Below are 24,210 nucleotides of genomic sequence, written 5' to 3' on the forward strand. Positions count from 1 at the left end.
GAAGACGAATGGGGGAGCAAAGGCATATTTTTTTTCATTGGCTCTACAGCCCTCATTTGGGCCTAGGCCTACCTCCATGAAAATGTCCGTTTCAATTCGGTATTACTAGATCTTAGACATACGGTAGGACTCCTTGGGCGGGAATCAGCTCGTCGCAAGACCTCTACCTGTACAGAAAAACGCACACAAAAATCCATTCCGTGAGTGGGATTCGAACCCACGATCCCGGCTTCCGAGCGAGCGAAGACAGTACATGCCTTAGACCGCTCGGCTACCGTGACGGGCAGTGTATAAGAATAATATATAAGAATTCAGTTCGTACCTCACAGGAAACAGATCCGAACCCACGATCCCGGCTTCCGAGTGAGCGAAGACAGTACATGGCAGAGGCATATAGCTTCACCATTAATAGCCTCGGCACTAGTTGTAGTTGTTGAGTGGTCAACTTCACGCCCTATCCACGTTGCACCCCGGGAAAAGCGCCGGTACCCATTGGACAGAAGCCTCGGTAGAACCCAAAGCCTGTCTGGACGTTGTAGAGAAGAGAAATTTGCTTGCCTCTGCTGGAAATCCAACCCCGATTCTCCGAACGTTCAGCCATAGCCTAGTCCATATACCGACTGAGCTATTGCAATGCAACTGGCAATAAATAAAGTTACCACTAGGAAAAAACAGATTAAGGAAGAACTCTTTTTACTCGTGTCAGATAATTTATTTTCTTTTGTGCTTTTTCACATGGAATACTCAACTGGATTTACACACCCTCTTCTAAAATAAAAGAAACGTAAAGTTATCCTTATAAGAGGCCATGGAGACCATATGGGTTATGAGACGTCGAGGCTCCCACATTTTCTAGACACAGACACATAGATAACGGTGAGATAGTCAGGCTTACGCGCCGGCCGCCCTTTACCCCCAGGAGGATTCCCGGGACTAATTTCTGTTAGAGGCTGAGTCCACTCCAGGGTCATAGTGAGGCCGGAAGGATTAGATCAACTGAAATATCAATGGCCTCATCGGGAATCGAACCAGCGTCCTTCCGGTTTGTAGCATAGTGTTTCAACCAAGTACGTTACCGCGTGCCCCACCTCTTCTAAAATACAGGATAAAGTAATAATAAAATGAAGCCAACGAATGGTTAGACAAGTCTGCAAAACTTACGCATTTGGAAACAACAATAACATATCAAAACTAGAGGCACAAATAATTCAGGAATAAATTGAAAGTCGCGGAATCCCTTCAACAATTCAGTTCAGAATCGTCTGCCGTCCTGCCACCTACCTAAACCTGTACTGATTAAAACGTACAGAACTATAATTTTGTTATCTTGTGTGAGTGTGAAAATTGGTTTCTTGCTGCGAGGGAAGAATATTGACTGAGAACAAAATGTTGAGGGAATATAAAGACACAGACATAAGAAAAATGTAAGATATGGATGTTCATAATTTTGGTCCCTCACACAATATTATTAGGGCCACCAAATCAAGGAGAACGAGGCATGCGGGGCATTAAACAGGCGAGAGGGGATAAGGAACACATGCACGGTTTCTGTAAAAAAAAACTTACAGCAAGAGCTCACCTGGAAGACATAATTGTACATGGAAGGATCATATTAAAATGAATTTTAATTAATTTGGGTTTGAGAGTGTGGACTGGTGTCATACAGTTTAGGTTAGGTTCCAATGATGGTCTTTTGTGAAAAATGTAATGAACCGGCAGGTTCCATACATTGCAGTAAATTTCTTCAGTACCTGAACCATGGTGAATTTCAATCAAGAATCTACTCCATTTCATCTGTGAGTTTCTGAAGAGTGAAACTACTCCATTTCATCTGTGAGTTTCTGAAGAGTGAATCTACTCCATTTCATCTGTGAGCTTCTGAAGAGTGAATCTACTCCATTTCATCTGTGAGCTTCTGAAGAGTGGAACTTATGGTCCCATAACAGCTGTCATTTGACGTATGAAACAATTCTATCTTCTCTTTAAATGTGGTTTCCGTATCAGCAAAGGGTTTCCATGCAGGAATGATACCAGAAGATAAAGGTTATCACATATTTCAACATCACTGACTATAATCAAATCCTAACCATGGACTTGTATTCTTATTTTCTTCTCTGTGTGCAGATAAGAATTTACCAATAGAATATCTTAAGAACACAGTTTCAAGTTTCTGTTATGCCATTGCATCCTCGGTAATGAATACTAGATACCAGGTAAGTTAGAATGTAGAAGTGTTATCTGAAGACGAGTACAGGATGCGATAAATCTCCTGGACCTTTACCCTCTACTGGCTTCAAATTATCATTATTTTCTTTTCTGTTTCATTCATAGTTACACTGAAGTCAAAATGCGATAATCTACACAGCATTAGGGAACAACTTTCAGTCTCTTTCTGAACATAACATCTCAAGTTTAAAGGACATAAGAAATACTTATAGATCTGCGATGAAGGCAATTCAATTCTAGTACTCTGGTTAATTCATGCATATATACTGTGAATCAGGTTCATTTCTTGACTTCGGGGGGGGGGGGGCACAAACACGCACGCATGCACATATACACACAGAAAATTTTGATGAGGAACTAATATTCCTGCCTCATTTTCAGAGACACTATGTTTAGTTTTCAACCTCGAATGGCTTACGTCCCTCATTTCCTCCATACAATGGTTTATGCTGACCGTCTTACAGTTTATACACCTTTTTCACCTTATTCTTCACTTCCACACTACATGTTTCAGCACTAATGTGCCATCTTCAGGTGTCTTTATGCACGTTAAACTATTGTACTGCATGCCATAATGTCTCCATTCTAAAATGACTAAAATCTGTATTCGTCATATAGGACGTTAAATTCTAAATAGTAAAACTTTTCAGGATTCTTCCTACGTCGCACTCAAACACGCGAATTACGCCAGTCCTCTTTTATGTGAGCATTCTTCCTACATATATTTGTGTATCGTGTTCTGTGTTGTGTTTTGCTCCTGTTACTGCATGCGTTGTACTGCAGTCTTCTTGTTTCACACTTCTCAGACTTCAGCAACGCCCTAATTGATCTATTTTCAAAAACTTTCATCTTACGTTTTTCCGTCTAATAAAAATAAGAAAACGAATAAATATACGCGTATAAATATCGGATAGGGAATGTAGCACGAATGGGACAGAAGAGGAATACATATAGGATATTGGTGGGAAAGCCAGAAGGAAGGAGACCACTGGGAAGACCAAGACGTAGGTGGGTGAACAATATTAAAATGGATCTCAGAGAGACAGGATGGGTTGGTATAGATTGGATTTATCTGGCTCAGGATAAGGACCAGTGAAGGGCTCTCGTGAACACGGTAATGAACATTCGGGTTCCATAAAATGATGGTAAATTCTAAAGTAGCTGCAGAATTGGCTGCTCCTCAAGAAGAGCTCAGTTCCATGAGTAAGTAAGTAAGTACGCTAAGAAATATCTTATGCTAAATCGATATTAATATCGGAAATAAACGTTTGTTTAAATGCTGAGATTTTAGCTTCAAACATACGTCAAAATTTACTTCATTTGTATAAGAAATTACGAGAAAAGTCCGCATTGGTTCTGGTAATGCTATAGAAATTCGACCTGTTTCCCAGAGTGCATTGCGTCTGATACCCATTAACTAATACTCGACTGCCATATTTTCCGGTTATCTACCCACTTTGCGAAATGATTTATATTTTCTGCCATGACATCAATAATTTCAAGTGCCAGGGCGCGGTTCCTATAACGGAATTGTCAATCATATTTCTGTGCGCTATTGTTATTTTATCTGACTATTGTTCCCAGCTGGCGGATCCGGCAGCGCAATGATCAGCGGAACATGACAAATGACACGCGAGCTGTATTAATGCGTACTCCCCCCCCCCTTGCACTACAGCCCCAGTGGGCCTAGGCCTACCTCCATGAACTTCTCCGTTCACTTCGGTTTTTCTAGATTTACACATTCGGTAGGACTCCTTGGGCAAGTGATCAGCTCGTCGCAAGGCCTCTACCTATAGACAAACACAGAAAAACGCACACAAACATTCATGCCCTGAGTGGGATTCGAACCCACGATCCCGGTTTCCAAGCGAGCGAAGACAGTACATGCCTTAGACCGCTCGGCTACCGTGACCAGCTATTAATACATACTTTTTTTTTCCTCGGCACTACAGCCCCAGTGGGCCTAAGCCTACCTCCATGAACTCATTTCACTTCGGTTAATACGTACTAAATTTCTGCAATTATAATAATGAGCATTCATAAAATGGAAAATTTGTCAAATCGAAAGACAGGGACGAGGCTGGGGGAAAGAGTTGAAAGAAGGAATGTATCTTTATTGTTTTGTAATATCATACACAGAGACAAAGTAAATTTGCTCAAGAACTTACGCTTGGAAATTTTATTTTGGAAGTGTCCAGTTAGGATTTTGACCGAGACGCCGGTTACACGAGTATTAACTGAGATTTCGCGTGAGTTGCCTCAGTTTTTCTTTATGATTGTTGGGATGACATCCTAAATTTGGCCATGACCGTTTCCTTCCACATACATTCCAATTCACTGTACATTAATAATCCTACCACCCGAAGCCCGGCGACCGTTGCAAGTGAAGTAATGAGGACTTCATCCTCGATTTAAGAATTTTCACCTTACGAACACTTTTCATGAAATTATTACCTTCGTGAATTGACATACCTGTAACGTAGATGTAAGATTAGAACAGCATTTAGAAATACAAAAAAAATATTTTCGCATCACCATAATAGGCTAAGCTATCATTCTGTCACCCGTATGAGTCACTATAGACGAGGTCTGAATTGGTAATTGGATTTACTAACCACTTACAGAACGTAACTTCAAGTAACCATAGCGCTATCGCTAATTCACACATTCTGAAGTTCACTACATCACGTAGTGTGTCTTCATCAGTCGTTGCCTCGTAACGGCTTCCAACGGCGGGCGTTCCCCTTCCTTTTGGTTCCCTAATTATCCCCGTGCATCAATTATACGTTTCTAACAGCAACACCTCACAACGACTGTATTTCAGTTCTCTAACTCACCAACAAACTCTTCAGTTCCCTGCACTGCACTAACTTTAATTATCCTACTTGTAACATACCGGCAAGGACCGCACAGAAAACACAGTTCCTGTGTTACTCTTAACTGTCGTTTAGCAGACGTCTGCCTAGCAACGGACTTTATCTCGTTGTTTCGCGGTCGTTGCCTAGCAACAGGCCTACATGCTACAATATATACTGGCGACAGTATCCGACACAGTAAATTTCATAGTATACTTGGCTGGCTTATATTCTGACAGTGGTATGGAGTAGGAGACTTGCAGGAAGCCGACATAACATTGGCAGCAATGTTTTGAGTTCTATGTACATTAAATAAAAATTAATTTTGTAACTAACGCAAATGAATTACAAGAGAGAGCACTGCAGCTGACAGCACGTTTCACCTAACCACACATTTTCAAAGTATACCGATATCTCATGAAACGAATATCTAAGACATTCGCTTCGAGTTCTCAGTTCATATAATTAAATTTAATAAAGATGTCCTCAAGTGATGTTTCTGCACATGTAAACTGCAGATTCACTGCCAGATAATGACTAACACTGACACCTCGTGTATTTCTATTGTAAGCAGAGGCTATTTAGTTCATACGTAGTTGGAATCAATGACGTACACTTCATACCAATCGATTTCTTCTGTATTTATGGGACCTATCAGATATCAGACAGAGAGATAAGAGAATTGAGAGACGAGAGAGAGAGATATTGTCACCAACCGCAGTGTATACGAAGCGATCGGTCAAACATACGTAGCTGCTTTGTGACTCCAGTGCGCGTGTGTGACAAAGCCTGAGGGCAAAATGGAGGCGAAGAAATAACGGCATCAGGACTATTTGGTGCTATTGAATAGTGAGGTAAGTGCTAAAATGTTGGCCTACAAACAGGATTAAATTAGGAATAAACATAATTTTTTTAATGCTAGTGGGGTGGAACTAAGTCCTTTGTACTGCGGCCACTTCTGGCCTATTGTACCAGCCCCGGATGATAGGTGAGGGTGATTGTTGAGCAATTGGTGGAATGAAGATTGGCAGGGGAAACCGAAGTACTCTTAGAAACCCTGCCCCAGCGCCACTTTGTCAACCACAAATCCCACTTGACCAGATCCAGGATCGAACCTGGGCCGCCGTGGTGAGAAGCCAGCGACTAACCGCTTGAACTATGGCGCGGCCAGGGGAAAACATAAAAATCATGTAAAATAAATTAAAACGATATTTGAAGTTTTACGACAGTGAATATTCCGAGAAAATATGCTCCTCCGAAACTTTCATACCCACCTAAGAGAATAGACGGTGTATGAATGAGACAAATGTATGTACCCAGGTCTGCTATGTTTATATGCCAATGCCAGAAAATCAATTCAGTGTATCCTATTAATATATCACGTTGATCGTGATTGTTCTCTGAGCCTCATGCATGGAAATGACTAGGTTTAAATGAGAGAAGATGAGACAGAAATGAACATACGAGAAGTTTTAAGGAACTTCAAAGAATGACGCAAGTGTTTCTTGGCTCCACATATTTATAGGAAGAATATTTTCACAAAAGTTGTCAATTCGTGTCCATCATACTGGTGAGAGTAACCGAACCAAGGATCCTCTGCTTCTCCTGATTCGCGAACTCTAAGCATCAGCAAATGAAGCACATCTGGGTGAAGAACAGTGACTGAAGGAGCGAGTGAAAACACTCAGAGCGCTTCTTGACATATATAGCCTAAAGGAGGCAAACACTCCAAGCGTACACAGAACTAAATCTAAATAAAAAAATAAAACGTGACAACAAAATCAAGAAGTTAAGAGTAAAAGGTAACTACAGAAATACAGAATGTCCTCAAGAGAAATTGTTTTTAATAAGAGCACCTAAAAATTTGCATACATTGTTCGCAGCGATGGGCATGCCTTTCTGACGGGCTAAAACTTGCGCCGCTTAGATTAAGAAGGGAACAGTTCCTAATTAACTTAGTGGACACGCGATGTTCGAAGTGTCCATAACAGAACGACAAGAGACTTAGTTCTCTAAATCGTAAGTGAAAAAGAAGGCACTGAGATATCATAAAGACTAGAGTGTTCTAAAATTTAAACAATTAAAAACTGAACCACAATTTCCGAAAACAAATTAAACTGAATAAATCAACCGCATCATAATAATCTTGAAATTTTTCTTTCTATATTTTACAGTCTATTAATATCAGAAAATATAAGATCATAATAATACAAAATAGAGTATAAACAGTAATAATATACCGTATTTATGCATGTATAGGCCGCGTGCGTGTATAGGCCGCAGCACAATTTTCAGACAGAAATTATAGAAAAAATAATTTTCTTGGAATATTATTTCAGGAGTAGAACACCCTGTATTATTAATTATGAATATAATTTTTTTTAAATGAAGTGTGATTTCGAATATTTCGAATATAAGCCGCACCCCAGTTTTCCTCTTGAATTTTTGGCAAAAAATGTGCGGCCTATACATGCGTAAATAGGGTACATACATATATCACATATATACGAGTATATACANCTTCTAGAGGCGTCACCAATTCTGCAGCTACTCAAGAATTTCTCAGAATTTTATGGAACCTGAAGGTTCATTACCGTGTTCACAAGAGCCCTCCACATATCCTGACCCAGATCAATCCAATCAATAACATCCCGTCCTATCTCTCTAAGATCCATTTTAATATTGTCCACCCACCTACGCCTTTGCCTTCCCAGTGGTCTCTTTCCCTCTGGCTTTCTCACCGATATCCTATATGCATTCTTCTTCTCCCCCTTTCGTGCTACAACTAGTTTCATGGATATCCCAAACTCTATCAGAATATTGTACAATACTTCCCTTCTAACTGAATCATAGGCTATCTTGAAATCTATGAATAGCTGATGTACTGTCTCATTGTACTCCCAACTTTTCTCCAATATCTGACGAATGCAAAAGATCTGATCTGCGGTTGATCTGTTTCGTCGAAACCCACACTGATGATCACCAATAATTTCATCCATATATGGACTTAACTTTGAGAGAAGAATATTGGATAAAATTTTGTATGAAGTGGATAGCAGTGATATCCCCCGATAGTTACTACAGTCAGTTTTTTCACCCTTCTTGTGAACTGGTAAAATAATAGACTCCTTCCACTGATCAGGCAATTTTTCCTTACGCCATACAGAATCAATTAGCTTATGGATCTTGGAACGTAATATTTCGCTTCCTGGTTGAATAATTTCTGTCGGAATTTGATCACTGCCTGGCGATTTATACCGTTTCAATTTTGCAATAGCACTTTCAAACTCAAAAGGGCTAGGATCAGGTACTAATGGCTCAGATGTATGGATTTCTATCTGCCTAACAACACTGACCCTATGTACATCCAATAAGTGAGAGAAGTAGTTCCTCCCCCCTATTCAAAATAGTGTGAGAATCTGCAAGCAGATCACCATTCTCATCCTTCATTAAGTTACTGCTGGGCTGGTAACCCCTTTCAAAGTCATTTATTCCTCTATACAGGTCTCTTATGTTCTTGTTCTTACTGTTCGTTGCAAGCTCATCAATTTTGTCTTTCAGATATTCCCTCTTTTTGTTCCTGAAATGCCTGCTGGGTTCACGTCTTATGTTGTTCAGATTATCCCCATTTAACTCGCTTGGATCCTGTAACCACTGCAATTTGGCCTGCTTTCTTTGATCTAATAATTCTGAGCGTCCTTCGTCGAACCATGGCTTATGCTGCTTCGGTTCATAATAACCTAGACTCTCTTTGGCAGACATTTTTATATTCGCTCTAATAGTTTCCCAAGCTTTATTAACATCCACCTCACTTTCCAAGTTTTCCAAAACCACGCACGTATTTGAGATTTCAACACAATACTGCTCTTTACCCTCTACCTCATTTAATTTCTTGAGATTGAACCTCTCCATAGGAACTCTGTGTGTTGTTTGTTTGCTCACTGCCAGTCTTTCCTTTGCCTTTGCCATCACCAGTTAGTGGTCAGCATCACAATCTGCTGCCCTGAATGATCGGACATCAAGTATACTTGACTGCCGTCTCCTATCTATCAAAATGTGGTCTATTTGATTGTGTATCTTCCCATCAGGAGATGTCCATGTAAATTTATCGATGTTACGATGTGGGAACATTGTACTTTTGACAGTAAGATTTGTTGATGTGGCAAAGTTTACAACTCTAACTCCATTATCATTACTAATTTCATGCAAACTCTCATTCCCAATTGTTAGTTTGAAAATGTCTTCCCTCCCTACTTTGGCATTGAAATCTCCTAACACAATTTTCATAGGGTACTTCGGGAATGTATCAAATACATGTTCTAGTTCTTCATAGAATCTATCCTATATGTCATCAATTTTATCTACTGTTGGGGCGTGAACATTCATAACAATGATATCACACAAGCGACCTCTTAGTATTGTATATGATATCCTATCACTAACCAACTCTACCCTCTTAACTGCTGATACGATTCTCTTATGTACGAAAAAAACTGTACCTAATTCATGATTTTCATTCCCATTTCCATAGAAAAATGTATAGTCTCCTGCTGGTGCGATGCCACCTCCATCCCATCTGACCTCCTGTACTCCCGCTAAATCTAACTTATATTTTAAGATTTCTTCTGCCACTACCCTGAGCGCACCTGCCCTATGCAAACTTCGTACATTCTAAGTGCCAAATCTCATATCCGTTTCCTTTAGCTTAGGTCGTTTTTCCAAGGAATTCGTTCAGGTCCGAGACTTTGTGTTCATTTTCGTAACATCCTTATTTTTTAAGGTGAGGAGTTGTTAGCCCCACGCCCAAACCCCAAGCTTGAGGGCCACCCCTTGTCGTCTGTCCGCGACTGCTTATTCAATATAGTCACAGCTTCCCTCCAAAACTGGAGGGTATCTCCTCCATCCGAAACCTGAGGACGCGCCATGCCGTGGTGACAAAGGACCCACCTAACGTGGACAGTAATAAAATGCCCTATTAAAAATTAAAATTTGGGAAGCAAAATAATCGCGCTTAAACAATACGATAATATTGGACGCGAATCCACGCAAAATATTCAGTGCTAGAAAATAAAACCAGTAATCTCATACGGATTGCGAAGGAAAGAAGGTCGTGTATGGCAGGAAACTGTTATCTTATGCTCTTGAGATAGGCAATCTTATCTCTAGATATCAGAAATACTAGACCCCATTCCCTCCTAAACATGAACATCATAACTAAGCCTTTTATTGGTCCTCAGCCTTTGTTCTGTTATCTCGAGATGTTGCTTCTATCGCCATGTTCGGCGCTCTGGCTCTTATTTGGTACTGAGGTGAGCACGAAGAGAGGTACCAAATTTTTACGTTCTTTGAACTCACCTTCAAAATATCATAAATAATTATTTATGATATTTTGAAGGTAATATTATAATATTAATATTTAAAGGGGCGAAGAATGAAATTCAATAGAATGTAATAAAATTATAAGGTATTTTTGAACAAGTTTCACAAGAAATCGTTATTGTTGGAGTAATGTTGCTTCATCGATGGTAAAAAAGAAAAGTAAAGCTATCCCTTAAAGAGGCCATGAAGGCCCATAGGGTTTTGAGACATCGAGGCTCCCACATCTTCTAGACAATCGGCTCACAGTTGGCAGTAAATTTGTCAGCCTTACGCGCCGGCAGCTCTTTACCCCCAGGGTGTCACCAACGTCCCCCAATACCAGCCTCAAAACGTAATATTATAGTACAGACGACAGCCTGGCCAGACAGTCTAGGAAGCGCGAGTAGTTCAAATGGCATGCAGGAAAGTTTCGTGCTGAACTTTCGTTGGCTAAAAATGGAAACAAATGCAACTGTCAGAACAGCAAGTTTTAGTCGTGAGTTTTGTTGGTTATTCTATTCATTAAGGCATCGTCTGACGCGATATACGGATTTAATCAACGAATGACAGTCGACGCTGCACGTTCCGGCTTTTCAGCTCTCATGAATCTTTGCATTCTTACAGTTCACTCTCTGTTACATTACAAATTCCATAATTCTTTTTAAAGCACAGTGGTTACTACATGCACCCCTCTTTTTATTGCTAGTGGAGTGGGACTAAGTCCCTTGTACTGCGGACACTTCTGGTCTATTGTACCAGCCCCAGATGATAGGTGAGGGTGATTGTGGAGCAATTGGTGGAATGAAGATTGGCAGGGGAAACCGAAGTACTCGGAGAAAACCTGCCCCAGCGCCACTTTGTCCACTACAAATCCCACTTGACCAGACCCGGAATTGAACCAGGGCCGCTGCGGTGGGAAACCAGCGACTAACCGCTTGAGCTATGGCGCGGCCAATGTTTCATATAAATTTCATAATGAACACTGAATAATTAAAAAAAATTACATCCGAAGGTTTCATATTTTTGGAGACAAAATATTCAGATTCAAGAGAAGGGAAGCAAGTGACGCATTTATAAAGTTTACATTTTGAACTTTGGGGCACGGTACGCTAAACCTTGCTTTGTATGTATGAATAGATATTTTAAATTGTTGGGAGTGGGGATTCGTTGCGATGACGACGCGATACCCCTCTTTCGGCAAAAGATGGCACTAACTTCTCCGACAAGTTGACAACAGGCCACGGAGCTTACTTGCTTGCGAGATTTGATGTTATCACGACGGTGTCTATGGAAAGAATTGTTTTGGAGGAAGCGACGCCATGACAAAAGTTAACTGAAATTTCGTAGGAATACTAAATTCTACTTGTGGACTGCCTCCTCGGCTTGTTGAAGATGGAGGCAGAAGTTCCCCCGAAACGTCGGTAATACTAAACTGCACGGCATCACATCCCAAAAGACAGCGCTGTTCACTTAAAACGCCTGTTAACAACACTCAGCTTTCTTTAGATTATCAACGGGTCGTAGAAATCGGACAGGGAATTTTCATTGAGAAATTCAACATTCTTCTGAAACTTGTCTTACATTCACATCTGATGAATGAACTTATTTTTCTCAGTTTGCATACAAAATTCATTTAACTCTTTACTGCGTAACAGTTGCTATGTGTATCACTTACTACATCATTAAAAAAAAGAGTAATGTTTGCAGCACTGTATTACCACGGTTCTCAGGACAAACAGCGATTATTTCCCTGAAAAGAGTAACCCTGTCTGCCTCTGTACGTGTAATGGAAAAGCAGTAATTTCTATGAAGTAGGAACTGTATTTGATATTTCTTTTGGATATACGAGTATTTCAGGCTTAAAATCCCGTGTGGAGGCGCGGTCGAATCCCTCCACCGTAGCCCTGCGAGTCGTAAGAGGAGACAAAAAGGGAACCCAGTGCCTGGGGGTATAACTGGACAACCCTGTTCCTGGGGGATATAAATAAGGGGACCTGACCCTCCAGTTTGGGGGAGTCTCGAATCTGAGAACAGTAAAATGTGAACATGAGTCCCGCTGGACTGGGACCTGAGAATGACTGCGCCGGCAAGGACCAACAGAAATTGTAAACGACAGACTTGTACCGGTTCTCACGGTCTCTTCGCTTGTGGATTTTCTTATTTTTCCTTCTACCCTGAAGATGGAGGCGATACGTTCTTCCGAAACGTCGGTTAACACCACATCTACACGGTACCACATCCGAGAAGACTGCTTTCTTGAACTTGATTTTTATTCCTCTCTTCTTCTTCTTCTTCTTCTGAGTCATAACCATCATCATCACCACCCTTATTCAAGTTACCTTAACTCTATATTACTTCCTTCTGTTTCGGAAGATGCTGTTTTTGAATTCCTGCTCGGTACATAGAATTTGCTATGTTCAGTGTCCGCTCTCCGGGTACAAACTGTCTTTGAGCTACATGTGCTTCAGATGTTCATCTTGTTTGCATGGATTTCGACATACTTCGAATCAAAACTCTTTCTCTTTTAATAGTACTTTCTAAAATATTAATTTTATTTATGTAGGTATTCTTGTTCGTCAGGTGAAAATTCGTAAACATAAAATAAAATTCGCACTTTAAAGTCTCCTAACTTAAGAGCGTATATTACTCGTTGCAGCGCAAATGAAATTCGTTGAGCGAAAAGTAGATAGAAATTAACAAACTTCTTTGTCGTGAAAATTTTTGAACCTAATGTTTGTAAAACGTGGGTTCCCTGTATGTGTGTGTGCGTGTGTGCGAGCGTGCATACTTGTTAGCGTGATTGCACTTATTAAATTTTTGTATTGGCTAAATAATACAAGTTTGCCTTCTTCTGTCTCTCATTTGTGTGTACGTGTTTCTTTTGTTCCCCATTTTTGCTCTTCCTTGCCTTAAAATTGACCCTTGAGCTGTTGAGTAAGCATGGAAATCAATAAATAATTATACTTGAATTATTATAATGAATTTCTGACAGCTCCGTGTTATCTTCAGCTTCTTTCAGTTTTTACTGTAGTCGCCAATATTATTACTATTAATATTAAGGGAGAGCGGCCTCCGTAGTCTAGGGGTAACGTTCCCACCTCATAACTCAAGGTACGCGGGTTCAAACCCGGCGGAGATCGCGGAATTTTTAAGGGCGGAAAAATTCAGGGAACAAGTCCTCCGGGAGGGACTTTAAGCCGTGGGTCCNGGGGAAACCCACCCCCTCCAATAATAATAATAATAAGGGAGGATGAGGTGAGCAGGGCATGTAGCACGAATAGTGGAGAAGAGGAATACATATAGGATATTGGTGGGAAAGCCAGAAGGAAAGAGTCCACAGGGAAGACCAAGGCGTAGGTGGGTGGACAATATTAGAATGGATCTTAGGAACGATAGGATGAGATGGTATGGATTGGATAGATCTCCCTTAGGATAGGGACCAGTGGAGGGCTCTTGTGAACACGGTAATGAACCTTCGGGTTCAATAATATGCTGGGAAGTTCTTGAGTAGCAGCACAACTGGCGGCCCGTGTGCCAGTGCTCAATGCAAACGTCACCCTTGCCTATGTTTACCTACATGCGATTGGAATGACTTTTTACTCTTCTGCGATGTGACACCATGTTCTCTTTNTTCAGATTTCCGGGCATGAAGAACCACAAAAACGGACCTGACGACAGTGACGACAATTTAACAGACGATGAGTCGTCATCACTCTTCAGCAATGGGTAAGCTCTCGAGCTGCGGGACCTGCTTTCTTGTATCAGCATCTTTCTGTTAATTGTATGAGGAGGAGTCCTTCTTGAGAAGCTAACAGTCGCTCAATTGATCAAGAAATTCCCCGCTTTTTAGAAAATCTGAAAGTTTAAACCAATTATATTTATTTCATATTCACTGTAATACTATCCTCTCAACTGCGCTTAGATCTTAGAAAAAATCCCTCCTACAAGATTTTCCTTTGAAAATTTTGTGTGCTTTACTACATGATCTTCATTTTTCGTGAAACGGAAAGCGCTGTTACCGGACAGGAAGTTGTTTGGCAAAAACGCAAGATGGAAACCGGCTAACCTAACAGACGAATTTTGTGATTTTCTTCAGCCGCTCCAGGGTAACACCACGAAAACTTATTGCCCATCATTTTAGGTTCATCAAACATGTACATCCCATGATATCATTTGACGCTAAATAACATCTTAAGTTGATAGAGTGTCATTAGTATATGATTCCATTCACCCTAGTTCTATTGTTTGCTTAGTGTGCCAATGAAGCAACCCTGTTTTACAGACAACAGCCAGTGCAGGCGACCAAAGAATGGGACGTGTTCACGAACAACCCGCCCGTTATCATCAGCGGGTCAATGGCAGACCAGTCCTGCATGCATACGTCCCTCAGAATCATCAAACTCCTTGCATATATCTGCACGTTCATACTTGTCCTGGGAGGCGCCGTGCTCTCCAAAGGAACCATGCTCTTCATGACGTCGCAACTCCGCAGTGAAAGAACCATTCCGTTTTGCAGCGCACCCAACGGTAAGTTTACGTCTCACTGTTACAATCTAGAATCGGCCCTACTGTAGTAGAGCAGCAATATTATTCAGCAAATGCACTTTTGGTATGTAGTCTACACCGGATCATATACTTACAAACCACTTCAATTTTATGTTTGTTAGTATTTCTCAGTATAAATATCATACTTCAATTACTGACGGTTAACTCTCTATCACAATTCAGTCATCATTCATTCATCAATGGCTCTACAGCCCGTTGTTGGGCCCTGGCTTCTTCAGTTTCGTAATCTTTTCTAAACAGGCGGTAGGACACGTTGGACTAATGACAAGCTCGTCTTAAGGCCGCTAATCTATACACGGGAGCCGCCTAAAAACGAACTGTGATACCACTTTCCTTGTTGTGTTGATGGATATGTAATCTGACCATATAATATGTGTCATGTCTCGCTTCCGAAATCATTAATCGGATTTCAGTTAAATTTGGAGTACACCTTTCTGTTCTACTTAGAAAGAGCTCTCTTACAATCGTGTGCAATCAGATATGTTTTACATGTATCCATATTGATAAAGCGGCCTCCGTAGTCTAGGGCTAACGTTCCCACCTCATGACTCAGGGTACGCGGGTTCAAACCCGGCGGAGGTCGTGGAATTTTTAAGTCCTCTGGGACGGACTTTAAGCCGTGGGTCCCGTGTCGTAGATTTACGGCACGTAAAAGATTCCCGTGTCTGTAGGAGACTCTGAGCAAAATTAGGCAAGTTTCCCCAAGTAGTTTCCAATGCCTCTGGTAGATGGGGGAAGTATCGGGTACCAAGAGCCGACCTCATTGGCTGAACGGGGCTGATAGCACGCACCAGTACCGGTAGGGTATGGCGACTGGTAGAATATTAAATGGGGACCTACAATAGACTATTAGTCGCGGGAAACCCACCCCCTCTAATAATAATAATAATAAAATAATCCATATTGATAAATTAACTGTGCAGGTATACCACCTACATTACACGTATAACGAACAGTGTTAGTATGGAATCCTGCAACAACCGAGCACACATCTGACATTGGATTTGTGTGCCTACAGAGAAACAGAGGCAGTTTGAGGTGACGCTGCCCGAAGTGGAACGCATAGGTTGGGTATGGTGCTTGTTCTTTGCCTACGCGATACCCGAAGTCATGGCGTTTCTACGTTCAATCCGGATCTGCTTCTTCAAGAACGCACTTAAACCCAAAGTACTGGAAATTTCTGCAGTCGCACTGGCTGAAACCCTGAGGACTGTTGGCACGGGTCTCCTGGTATTCGTGGTATTGCCACAGATCGACGTGGTGAAGGGAGCCATGCTTACCAACTGCCTTTGCTTCGTTCCTGGGCTTCTTGGTAAGATTTCTTTGCAGCAGAGGCATGTACGAAGGCGAATGTCCGTCGAAGTACCACGTCATGACGTCTGACCAACCGCCGCTATTGTTTTATCCACCAGTACTATAAGACTAGGAGTCCAGCTGGGTCCACTCTGCACGTCGGCCTCTGAATTGCCTATTGTAACTGCCCCGGCTGATTATATCATGGAGAATTTTGTGGAAAATGTTGGCAAGGGAAAGCGAAGTACTCGGAGAAAACCTGCCCCAGCGCTACTTTGTCCACAAATCCCACTTGAGTAGACCCGGGCTCGAAGCCGGGCCGCCGCGGTGGGAAGCCATCAACTAACCGTTTGAGCTATGGCGCGGCCAAGCGAAGTCGGTATAGCGACTGGCTACGGGCTTGATGACCGAGAGGTCGGAGTTCGAGTCCGGTAAAGTCAAGAATTTTCTCCACGTAGTCAAGACCGGCTCTGGGGTCCAATCAACCTCCTATCCAATGGGTACTGGTGGCTCTTACCACGGGGGTAAAGCGGCAGGAGCGTGAAGCTGATCACTCACCTCCAGCTAATGCCCAGGTCAAGGAAATATGAATCTGTACACCCACTCCCCCATACGCCTTCATAGCGTAGTTCTTAATTAATTAAGCAGAGGAACAACTTTCCTTTTTACATTTACTATAACAAAATCGGGAGTCGGGTAGCGTAGTCGATATAGCTACTAGCTACGGCCTGAACGACTGAAAGGTCGGAGTTCGAGTCCCGGTAGGGTCAAAAACTTCCTCCTCTCCACGTCGTCCAGACCGGCATTTGGGCCCACACATTTTCATTATTTAATTTCTAAATAAAATGTCACTTGTTAATTTAACACTTCAGTGATCCTTTGCTATGTTTCTTAAATTAGAAAATGAAGGATCTAATTGTTACCTTTTGCACATACAAACTAGAACCTTGGCATTAAGAGTCTAATGGCGCCAGACGGGAAACCAACAACGACGGCTAGTGAACTGAGTCGGCTATTCACTGCCCAGGTGTCTCGTGCAATAAACTTATACATTATGGCTCTACAGCCCTTTGTTGGACCTTGGCCTTTACTTCAGTCCCCGAGTCCTATACAGTCAGTGGGACTCCCCGGACGGAGGATCAACCCGTCGCAAGGCCTCTACCTACACACAGAACAAACGCACACAACACAGACATCCATGCCTTGAGTGGGATTCAAACCCACGATCCCAGTTTTTGAGCGGCCGAAGACAGTTCATGCCCTACACCACGGGCCACTGTGATCGGGGTAATTAACTCATAAAGAGGGGGAAACTATATCACATAAATACATTGTAAAATACAACACATTTTATGTTTCCTAATTAACATGATCATTAATAAGACAGTACATGAGAAGTTCAAGCAGAAGCAATCTTGCAACAGCAATTCTTTTGTGCAACAAACTACCAATGTAAGATTTGAGGTTTTCACGGCGGTGACTATGAAGAAAGCAGTCTTCTGGGATGTGGCACCGTGTATATGTGGTGTTAACCGACGTTTCGGAGGAACAGACTGTACCGGTTCTCACGGTTTCTTCGCTTACAGATTTTCTTATTTTTCCTTCTACGCTGAAGATGGAAGCGATATGTTCCTCCGAAACGTCTGTTAGCACCACATCTACACGGTGCCACATCCCAGAAGACTGCTTTCTTCAAACTACCAATGATCTGACTTCTTGTCTGTGGCTTGTAGGAGAGTAATTTGTGATTATTCGCGTTATAATTTGAAGATATGTCTCCAAACAATTTGAAGCAAATGACATCGAATGTTTCAGCCTTGATTCCGCGGCACGAAGTGAACAAGGGTGGAATGAAAGCTGCAGATCATATCTCCGTCTACGTGAAAATAGCGATCAATTCCATGGCATTGGCAGCGCAAATAACGGGGTTCGTGGTGTGGCCTCTGCTCGAAATTCATGAGAAGCCTCAGCTCTGGGTACTTCCTTTAGCTACAATATTTATTTCCTGCGGCTGGTGGGAGAACTATTACGTCAGTTCCAAAAATTCAGGTAAACGCCCTAAGATAAAATATCCGCATTGTGCCCTAGAGGCATAATAAAATTGATTCGAACTTCAGCCGATCAAATGGTCGCAAAGTAAGTACGTAAAAGTGCAGGGACTAAGTTGCTGCTGTGCCCATGCACCACTCCATTAAGACATGAAGTGAACTCTCCACACAAGAATTCGCATCGCCACTAAACAGAAATACCAGGTCACGCCCTGGTTTTTTCTTAATTCAGGAGCAAGAACTCAATGCTCATTCGGATAAAAGGTTATGAGGGCTTTAGACGTTTTCTGAGCGTCACATTGAATAGAAAATCGTATCGCATCTATTGGATATCGAATTCAATCAAATTCTTAGTATGCCACTTCACTAAGGCTATCATGGCAGAGATGGTGCTCTTTACTACTACTACTGCTACATACTACTATACTACTACTACTACTCCTATTCCTACTACTGCTGCTACTACTACTACTACTACTACTACTACTACTACTACTACTACTACTACTACAATCCAATTAAAAAATCTTAATTCCTTCCCCCCGGCGCTACAGCTCAGGGTGAGCTTTGGTCTCCTGAACAATCTGCCTCATTTCCTCCCTATTCTTCACTTGTTCAGACAATGAAACATCGAATGGTAGAGTGAAGAAGTGAGAAGAGTGTGGATGGTAGAGGTCATGGCCCACTTAATTCTGACTCGCTGATTTTCCTCCGTCCATTCGACGCTGATTATCTGGTTTCTAAACAATTTAGTTTTTACGGTGTGATGTCCCTAGCCTCACGTCCAACGCCCAACCTGGAGGACAAGTGTATCCCTCTTCGTCTGGTTCCTTCCTCTTGAACTGTCCCGCATGGGCGCCCTTACCAGTAGCTACTCTACCGCCGGCATAGCTCTCAGGGTCTCGGGAGCACTCAATCCCTACCATCACGATAAGCTGGGAAACCATTGGTGGAGAGAAACTGTTAATAATAATAATAATAATAATAATAATCGCAGTGAAAATAGAACACACTAGCAACTGATAACATGTTCTTATCGAACGTCAAGGATCACTGGGTAACACCACAGCTTTGTATTCATGTGGCTCCAGACTCGTACCTCAGTCCGGGAATCAGCTATCCTGACACTGTTTTCCTCAGTCGTCGGGGTGTAGGTTACCCCATTCCACGACCACTTCCTTCCACATACTTCCAATTATTTTTTCAGTAACCATCCTATTATACAAGGCTATAAAATTTTAATTATTAACATCTTTCGTTCGGTAAACAAAATATTACTCCTGCTTGCCCTCAGGAATGGACAAGTTCCTCAAGAGACTTAAGCAGACGCGGCACTACACATTCATGTACATGTCGGTATGGAAGGTGGCCTGCATGTTCATCACTCTCCTCATAATTACTTACATCCAGCAAGGCTCCGTTGAAAGCCTCTTCAACTTGTTTGAAGCCAGTTTCTCAGAGAGGGGCATTCCTATCAAAGAAGTAAGTAAGACGGTAACATCACATTCAGCCATTAGTCGTGAAGTTCTAACAGTTCATGTATTACAACTTTCGGCCAATATAAACTGACTTAGGTTCAATCTAGTATTGACTGGTATAATATTATATTTAAGCATCCTGTTGCACTCTACACGATAAATGATACAAACTCCGTCCTAAGTGCAAACAATATATTTATATATATGTCTTTGATCTTGTTCTTGTGTAGAAAGAACAAGATCAAAGACATATATATAAATATATTGTTTGCACTTAGGACGGAGTTTGTATCATTTATTGACTGGTATACTTTGAAAATTTTTTGGTCAGATATGTGAAGCGCATTGGAAAACTCTGTTCCCTATTCTGCGTGAAGTATAAATGAATTATATTATCGTTCTCCAAGACAATGAGTTCCCAGCAGAACTCATAAAGCTTATGTCCCTGTGTGGTATATATTTCTAGAACTACAGATCTATTAATATCATCATCTATGTCTCAAGACTTAGCCCTCCGTCAAGGTGTGCCACAGCTGCAAACAGCATCTGCAGATCTCTAAGATATTTGTAACAAAAACACATTCCCCTGAGAATAATTTATGTTTAGTTTAATCCTACCTACTTCATGGTTCGTGTTATTTTGTTAATATGTTATCTTATTGCTTTAGTTTTCATTTATCTCAGTTTCTAGTCCAGCTTTAGTTTTGTATACATTCACTGGTCATCTGTTATAAACTACTCTCTCTTGGCAAGCATTCAAAAAAGGAACTGAACTGAATTGAATCATCAACGCTGATACTTGGATTTATTTTTGTGAAGAACTTATCACTTACACGTAGATTTTGTCTACGTCAAATTTGTCGGATGTAACCTCAAAATTTTCAACATCGCCAGCTTATTTCTGCTGATTTACAAACATAATGACCCTTTCCCATAAAATATTTAACATGTCTGCCTCTAGTAGTTCATTGCTTATGCTAATAGACCGAGGGCAAGAAAAAATGGTTGCATGACCTCCATGCCGTTGTTTCTCTATCTACAGAAAACATACGTTACGAAAACTGCATTCATTTTCAAGGTCTATTGCCACGAGTCATTTCAGCGCGCAAAATTAAGTGTTCCAAGTGACATCAGCGTCGCTCCACTGACAATTGGACGGCGTTAAGAGACTTTCAGTGGCATAATGCTCATACCCAGTTCTCTAGTCCGAACCTTTGAAATTTGGAACAAACATAGAAACCCATGCACACACAGACAAACACAATGACTTGAGAAGGTACGATTAAGCAAAGTCTTAGGAATGTGTTGATGTTAGCTATTGCTATGGCTGAAATTCTGTGATTCATATTGAGCCCTCGGATTTTCATATGACAACTTCCTTCAGTAAGGCAGTCACTGCATTAGTGTTGAGCATGTGGATGAAACCTTAGCTGAGATCTCATGGGAAAGTGTGACAATGGGACTATTGAGACACTTCCTGATTGCAGGTTCCGGTATGGAACGATTCAAGTATACCAAACAATTCTGAGGCACAAGATTTGAGATATGATCTAACAGTGAATGCAAGATACTCCTCTGCTCTGTGGGTGCTTCTTATACACTCTCTGGGATCATACATCTGCTATATATCGGGTACGTACAGTGGCCGCGCGGTCTAAGGCATGAATTGTCTTCGCCTGCTCGAACACTGGGATCGTGGATTCGAATCCCTCTCGAGGCATTGATGTCTCTATTATGTACGTTTATTCTGTGTTTGTGTTGTGTGTTTAGGTAGAGCCTTTGCAACTGTGTGTGAATCAAGAAACTGAAAAGGGGCCAAGGCCCAACAAAGGGCTGTAAAAGTCATAATAATAACTGACACACGTCATGCAATATGGTAGAGACTTGTTAATAACAGAATTTTAAATGGCCTCAGCATTCCCTTTTGGATGTAAACTTCAGTCTAAAGCGATTATTTACTTCCGGATGAATTGATTATGTTGTAAAATATGCTTATACGTGTATTTATGATCGAGCATAACAAATGAAAGGGCAGCAGACAGTTGCTAAGGAGTGTCATCTTATCTTGTAGTCCCAATCTTTTTCTTCTTCACTTCGTGGTACAGGCAAACACGCCAATTCGTTCCGTCTGTGGAGCATTCTAAGTGGGAATGTTAGTCCGTGACATAGCTCAGGCGGTTACTCGCCAACTTCCCACTGCGGCGGCCCGGGTTCGAGCCCAGCTCAGGTCATGTGGTAGACAAAGGGGCACAAGGACAGGTTTTCTCCGAGTACTTCGGTTTCCCTTGCCAATTCTCATTCCACCGACTACTCCACATTCATCAACTATTACCCGGGGCTGGTACAATAGGTCAGTTAGTGACCGATGTACCAAGTGGACTCAGTCTCATCCAACCCCAAGAAACTAAAAAGAAAATGGGGATGTTACCAGCCTAGCTGCACAAGACCCAGCCTGACCCACCGCTCTATTTTTCTTCGATTGGAACCAGCCGCCTCGAAGGTCTAGCAAAGGAGATGCTACCAACAGTTACTATACCGTCGGTAAAGCTTGGGTTTCCTCGGGTAGCGGTACCGTAATCAAGCGGCCGTAATATGACAGTGAATGACGTCACTAAAACGTTGCCATGTTCCTTTGTTTCCATGGCAACGTTTTAGTGACGTCATTCACCGTCATATTACGGCCGCTTGATTACGGTACCGCTACCCGAGGAAACCCAAGCTTTAGCGGTAGTGTAGTTGGTTGAGGCACTGTGCTACAAGCCGGAAGGTTGCTGGCTCGATTCCCGATGAGGTCATTGGATTTTTCAATTGACTAAATCCTTCCGGCAGCACTATGGCCTCGGGGTCGGCTCAGTCTCTAACAGAAATGAGTACCAGGAATCTTCCTCGGGTAAAGGGCGGTCGCCACGGCTGACAATTTTACCGCCATCTGAGGTAAGATTGTCTAGAATATGTGGGAGCCTCGACGTATCAACCCTATAGGCCTCCACGGCCTGGTACAGGGATGGCTTTACCTTACCATCTGACAGATGAGTACCACCGTGTCGAACGAACATATTCTATCTATCTTCAGGGTCCCTTCTTTTATGGTAAATCATTATCGATGTTTCGGAATAACATTCTAGCTTTATCATCGGAGCACCCTGTAAATTTGTACGATGTTACAAAGGTTTCGAAGGAATATAATGCCTCCATTTTCAGGGTAAACTAATGGTCGCACAGTGTTAAACCCATATGATGTGTTGCAGGGAAGTTCGCCTGTCGCATTCTCATACAGAGCTTCGGTTACGCCCTGCCTGTCAGTATCACGGTTCCTGTCGTCATCTCCTTCCTGATTACTGCTTGCGGCCTGAGGAACGGAAACCCCTGCTACTTCAGCGGGACTATTCCCGACTACTTGTTCTTCGAGTCACCGCCCTATTATCAACTAGAGGAGTACCTCGGCGTGGAGGTAAAGGGACATTTTCATTAGAGAACTTTAGCGTCTCTTTGCGTGAGGATTATTATCGGCTTGTTTCAAGTTGTATTCATCTTTCATAAGAACCCACTGAATGAGATTTACATTATTTAGCGACATTTTTCACCTACAGAGACTACATACATCTATGAGATCATGAACAGGGCATATGAAGGTATTAAAATAAATTTTAAAAATTGACACGAAGCGCTAAGGCATTTGAATCATGTTAGTCTAAATCCCGTCCACATTACTCGTGCTCGTGCGTCAGAAGCTTAGTGCTGCCGGAAAATCAGGATCTGGAGCTGACGAAGTGGACGCCCAATCTGATTTGCATACAAAGCTTTCGCATTTCTTCACAACAGATATCAGGTCCAGATCCTGATTTTCCGGCAGCACTAAGCTTCTGACGCACGAGCACGAGTAGTGTGGACGCGCCTTCAGAAGGTTCACGGATTGGCTGGGCCAACACCTCTGGTTCTGCAACTTCTGCAACTCTAGTACATTACGCCTAATTTATGTGTAATATTGTACTGGAAAACACTATGATATTTGCTTACTGGAATATTAAATAATTTATTTCATCAAGCATAATAAGATGAAGAAACTTAGATCTCAAATTATTTTGTACACTCTTTGGTCAGTAGAATGTCTCGGAAGTCGTATTAGACCCGCGGGCTGCTAAGTGAGTACCCTCGCGCCAATAATAGGTAACTGACTATAAAAAGGAGAAAATTATATAGCAAGTAACTTCATAATATTTGCACCCCTCCTGAGTATCCTATGGTGACACAATGCTCGTGTCAAAAACATTGTATGTTTGCTGTGGATATTGTGCAGAAAATCTATTTATATTTTCGAAAATATCGAGTTTTATTACGTACAAGCAGAGTATCCGTTCTTCGCCCGGGATATGGTTCCTTTCCTTG

General features: G+C 41.8%; 1 protein-coding gene and 1 long non-coding RNA gene across 2 annotated transcripts in view; one reads left to right on the forward strand and one right to left on the reverse strand.

The window, feature by feature from the left end:
• LOC111862176 overlaps nucleotides 1–24,210 on the reverse strand; it is a 270,613-nt gene that overhangs the window by 29,780 nt on the left and 216,623 nt on the right. The gene's annotated exons all lie outside the window — the stretch shown is intronic.
• The window catches only part of LOC111862174 (chitin synthase chs-2), a 49,675-nt gene continuing 31,279 nt past the window's right edge, over nucleotides 5,815–24,210 (forward strand). The window contains exons 1-8 of the mRNA XM_023847358.2: nucleotides 5,815–5,935; nucleotides 14,076–14,165; nucleotides 14,722–14,966; nucleotides 16,024–16,317; nucleotides 18,114–18,347; nucleotides 19,641–19,828; nucleotides 21,312–21,456; nucleotides 23,073–23,275. Coding sequence (XP_023703126.1) covers nucleotides 14,086–14,165; nucleotides 14,722–14,966; nucleotides 16,024–16,317; nucleotides 18,114–18,347; nucleotides 19,641–19,828; nucleotides 21,312–21,456; nucleotides 23,073–23,275 — 1,389 coding nt within the window. The 5' untranslated portion in view covers nucleotides 5,815–5,935; nucleotides 14,076–14,085. The remainder of the gene's footprint in view (nucleotides 5,936–14,075; nucleotides 14,166–14,721; nucleotides 14,967–16,023; nucleotides 16,318–18,113; nucleotides 18,348–19,640; nucleotides 19,829–21,311; nucleotides 21,457–23,072; nucleotides 23,276–24,210) is intronic.

The sequence above is a fragment of the Cryptotermes secundus genome, unplaced genomic scaffold, assembly GCF_002891405.2.
Source record: "Cryptotermes secundus unplaced genomic scaffold, Csec_1.0 scaffold1186, whole genome shotgun sequence".
NCBI lineage: Eukaryota > Metazoa > Arthropoda > Insecta > Blattodea > Kalotermitidae > Cryptotermes > Cryptotermes secundus.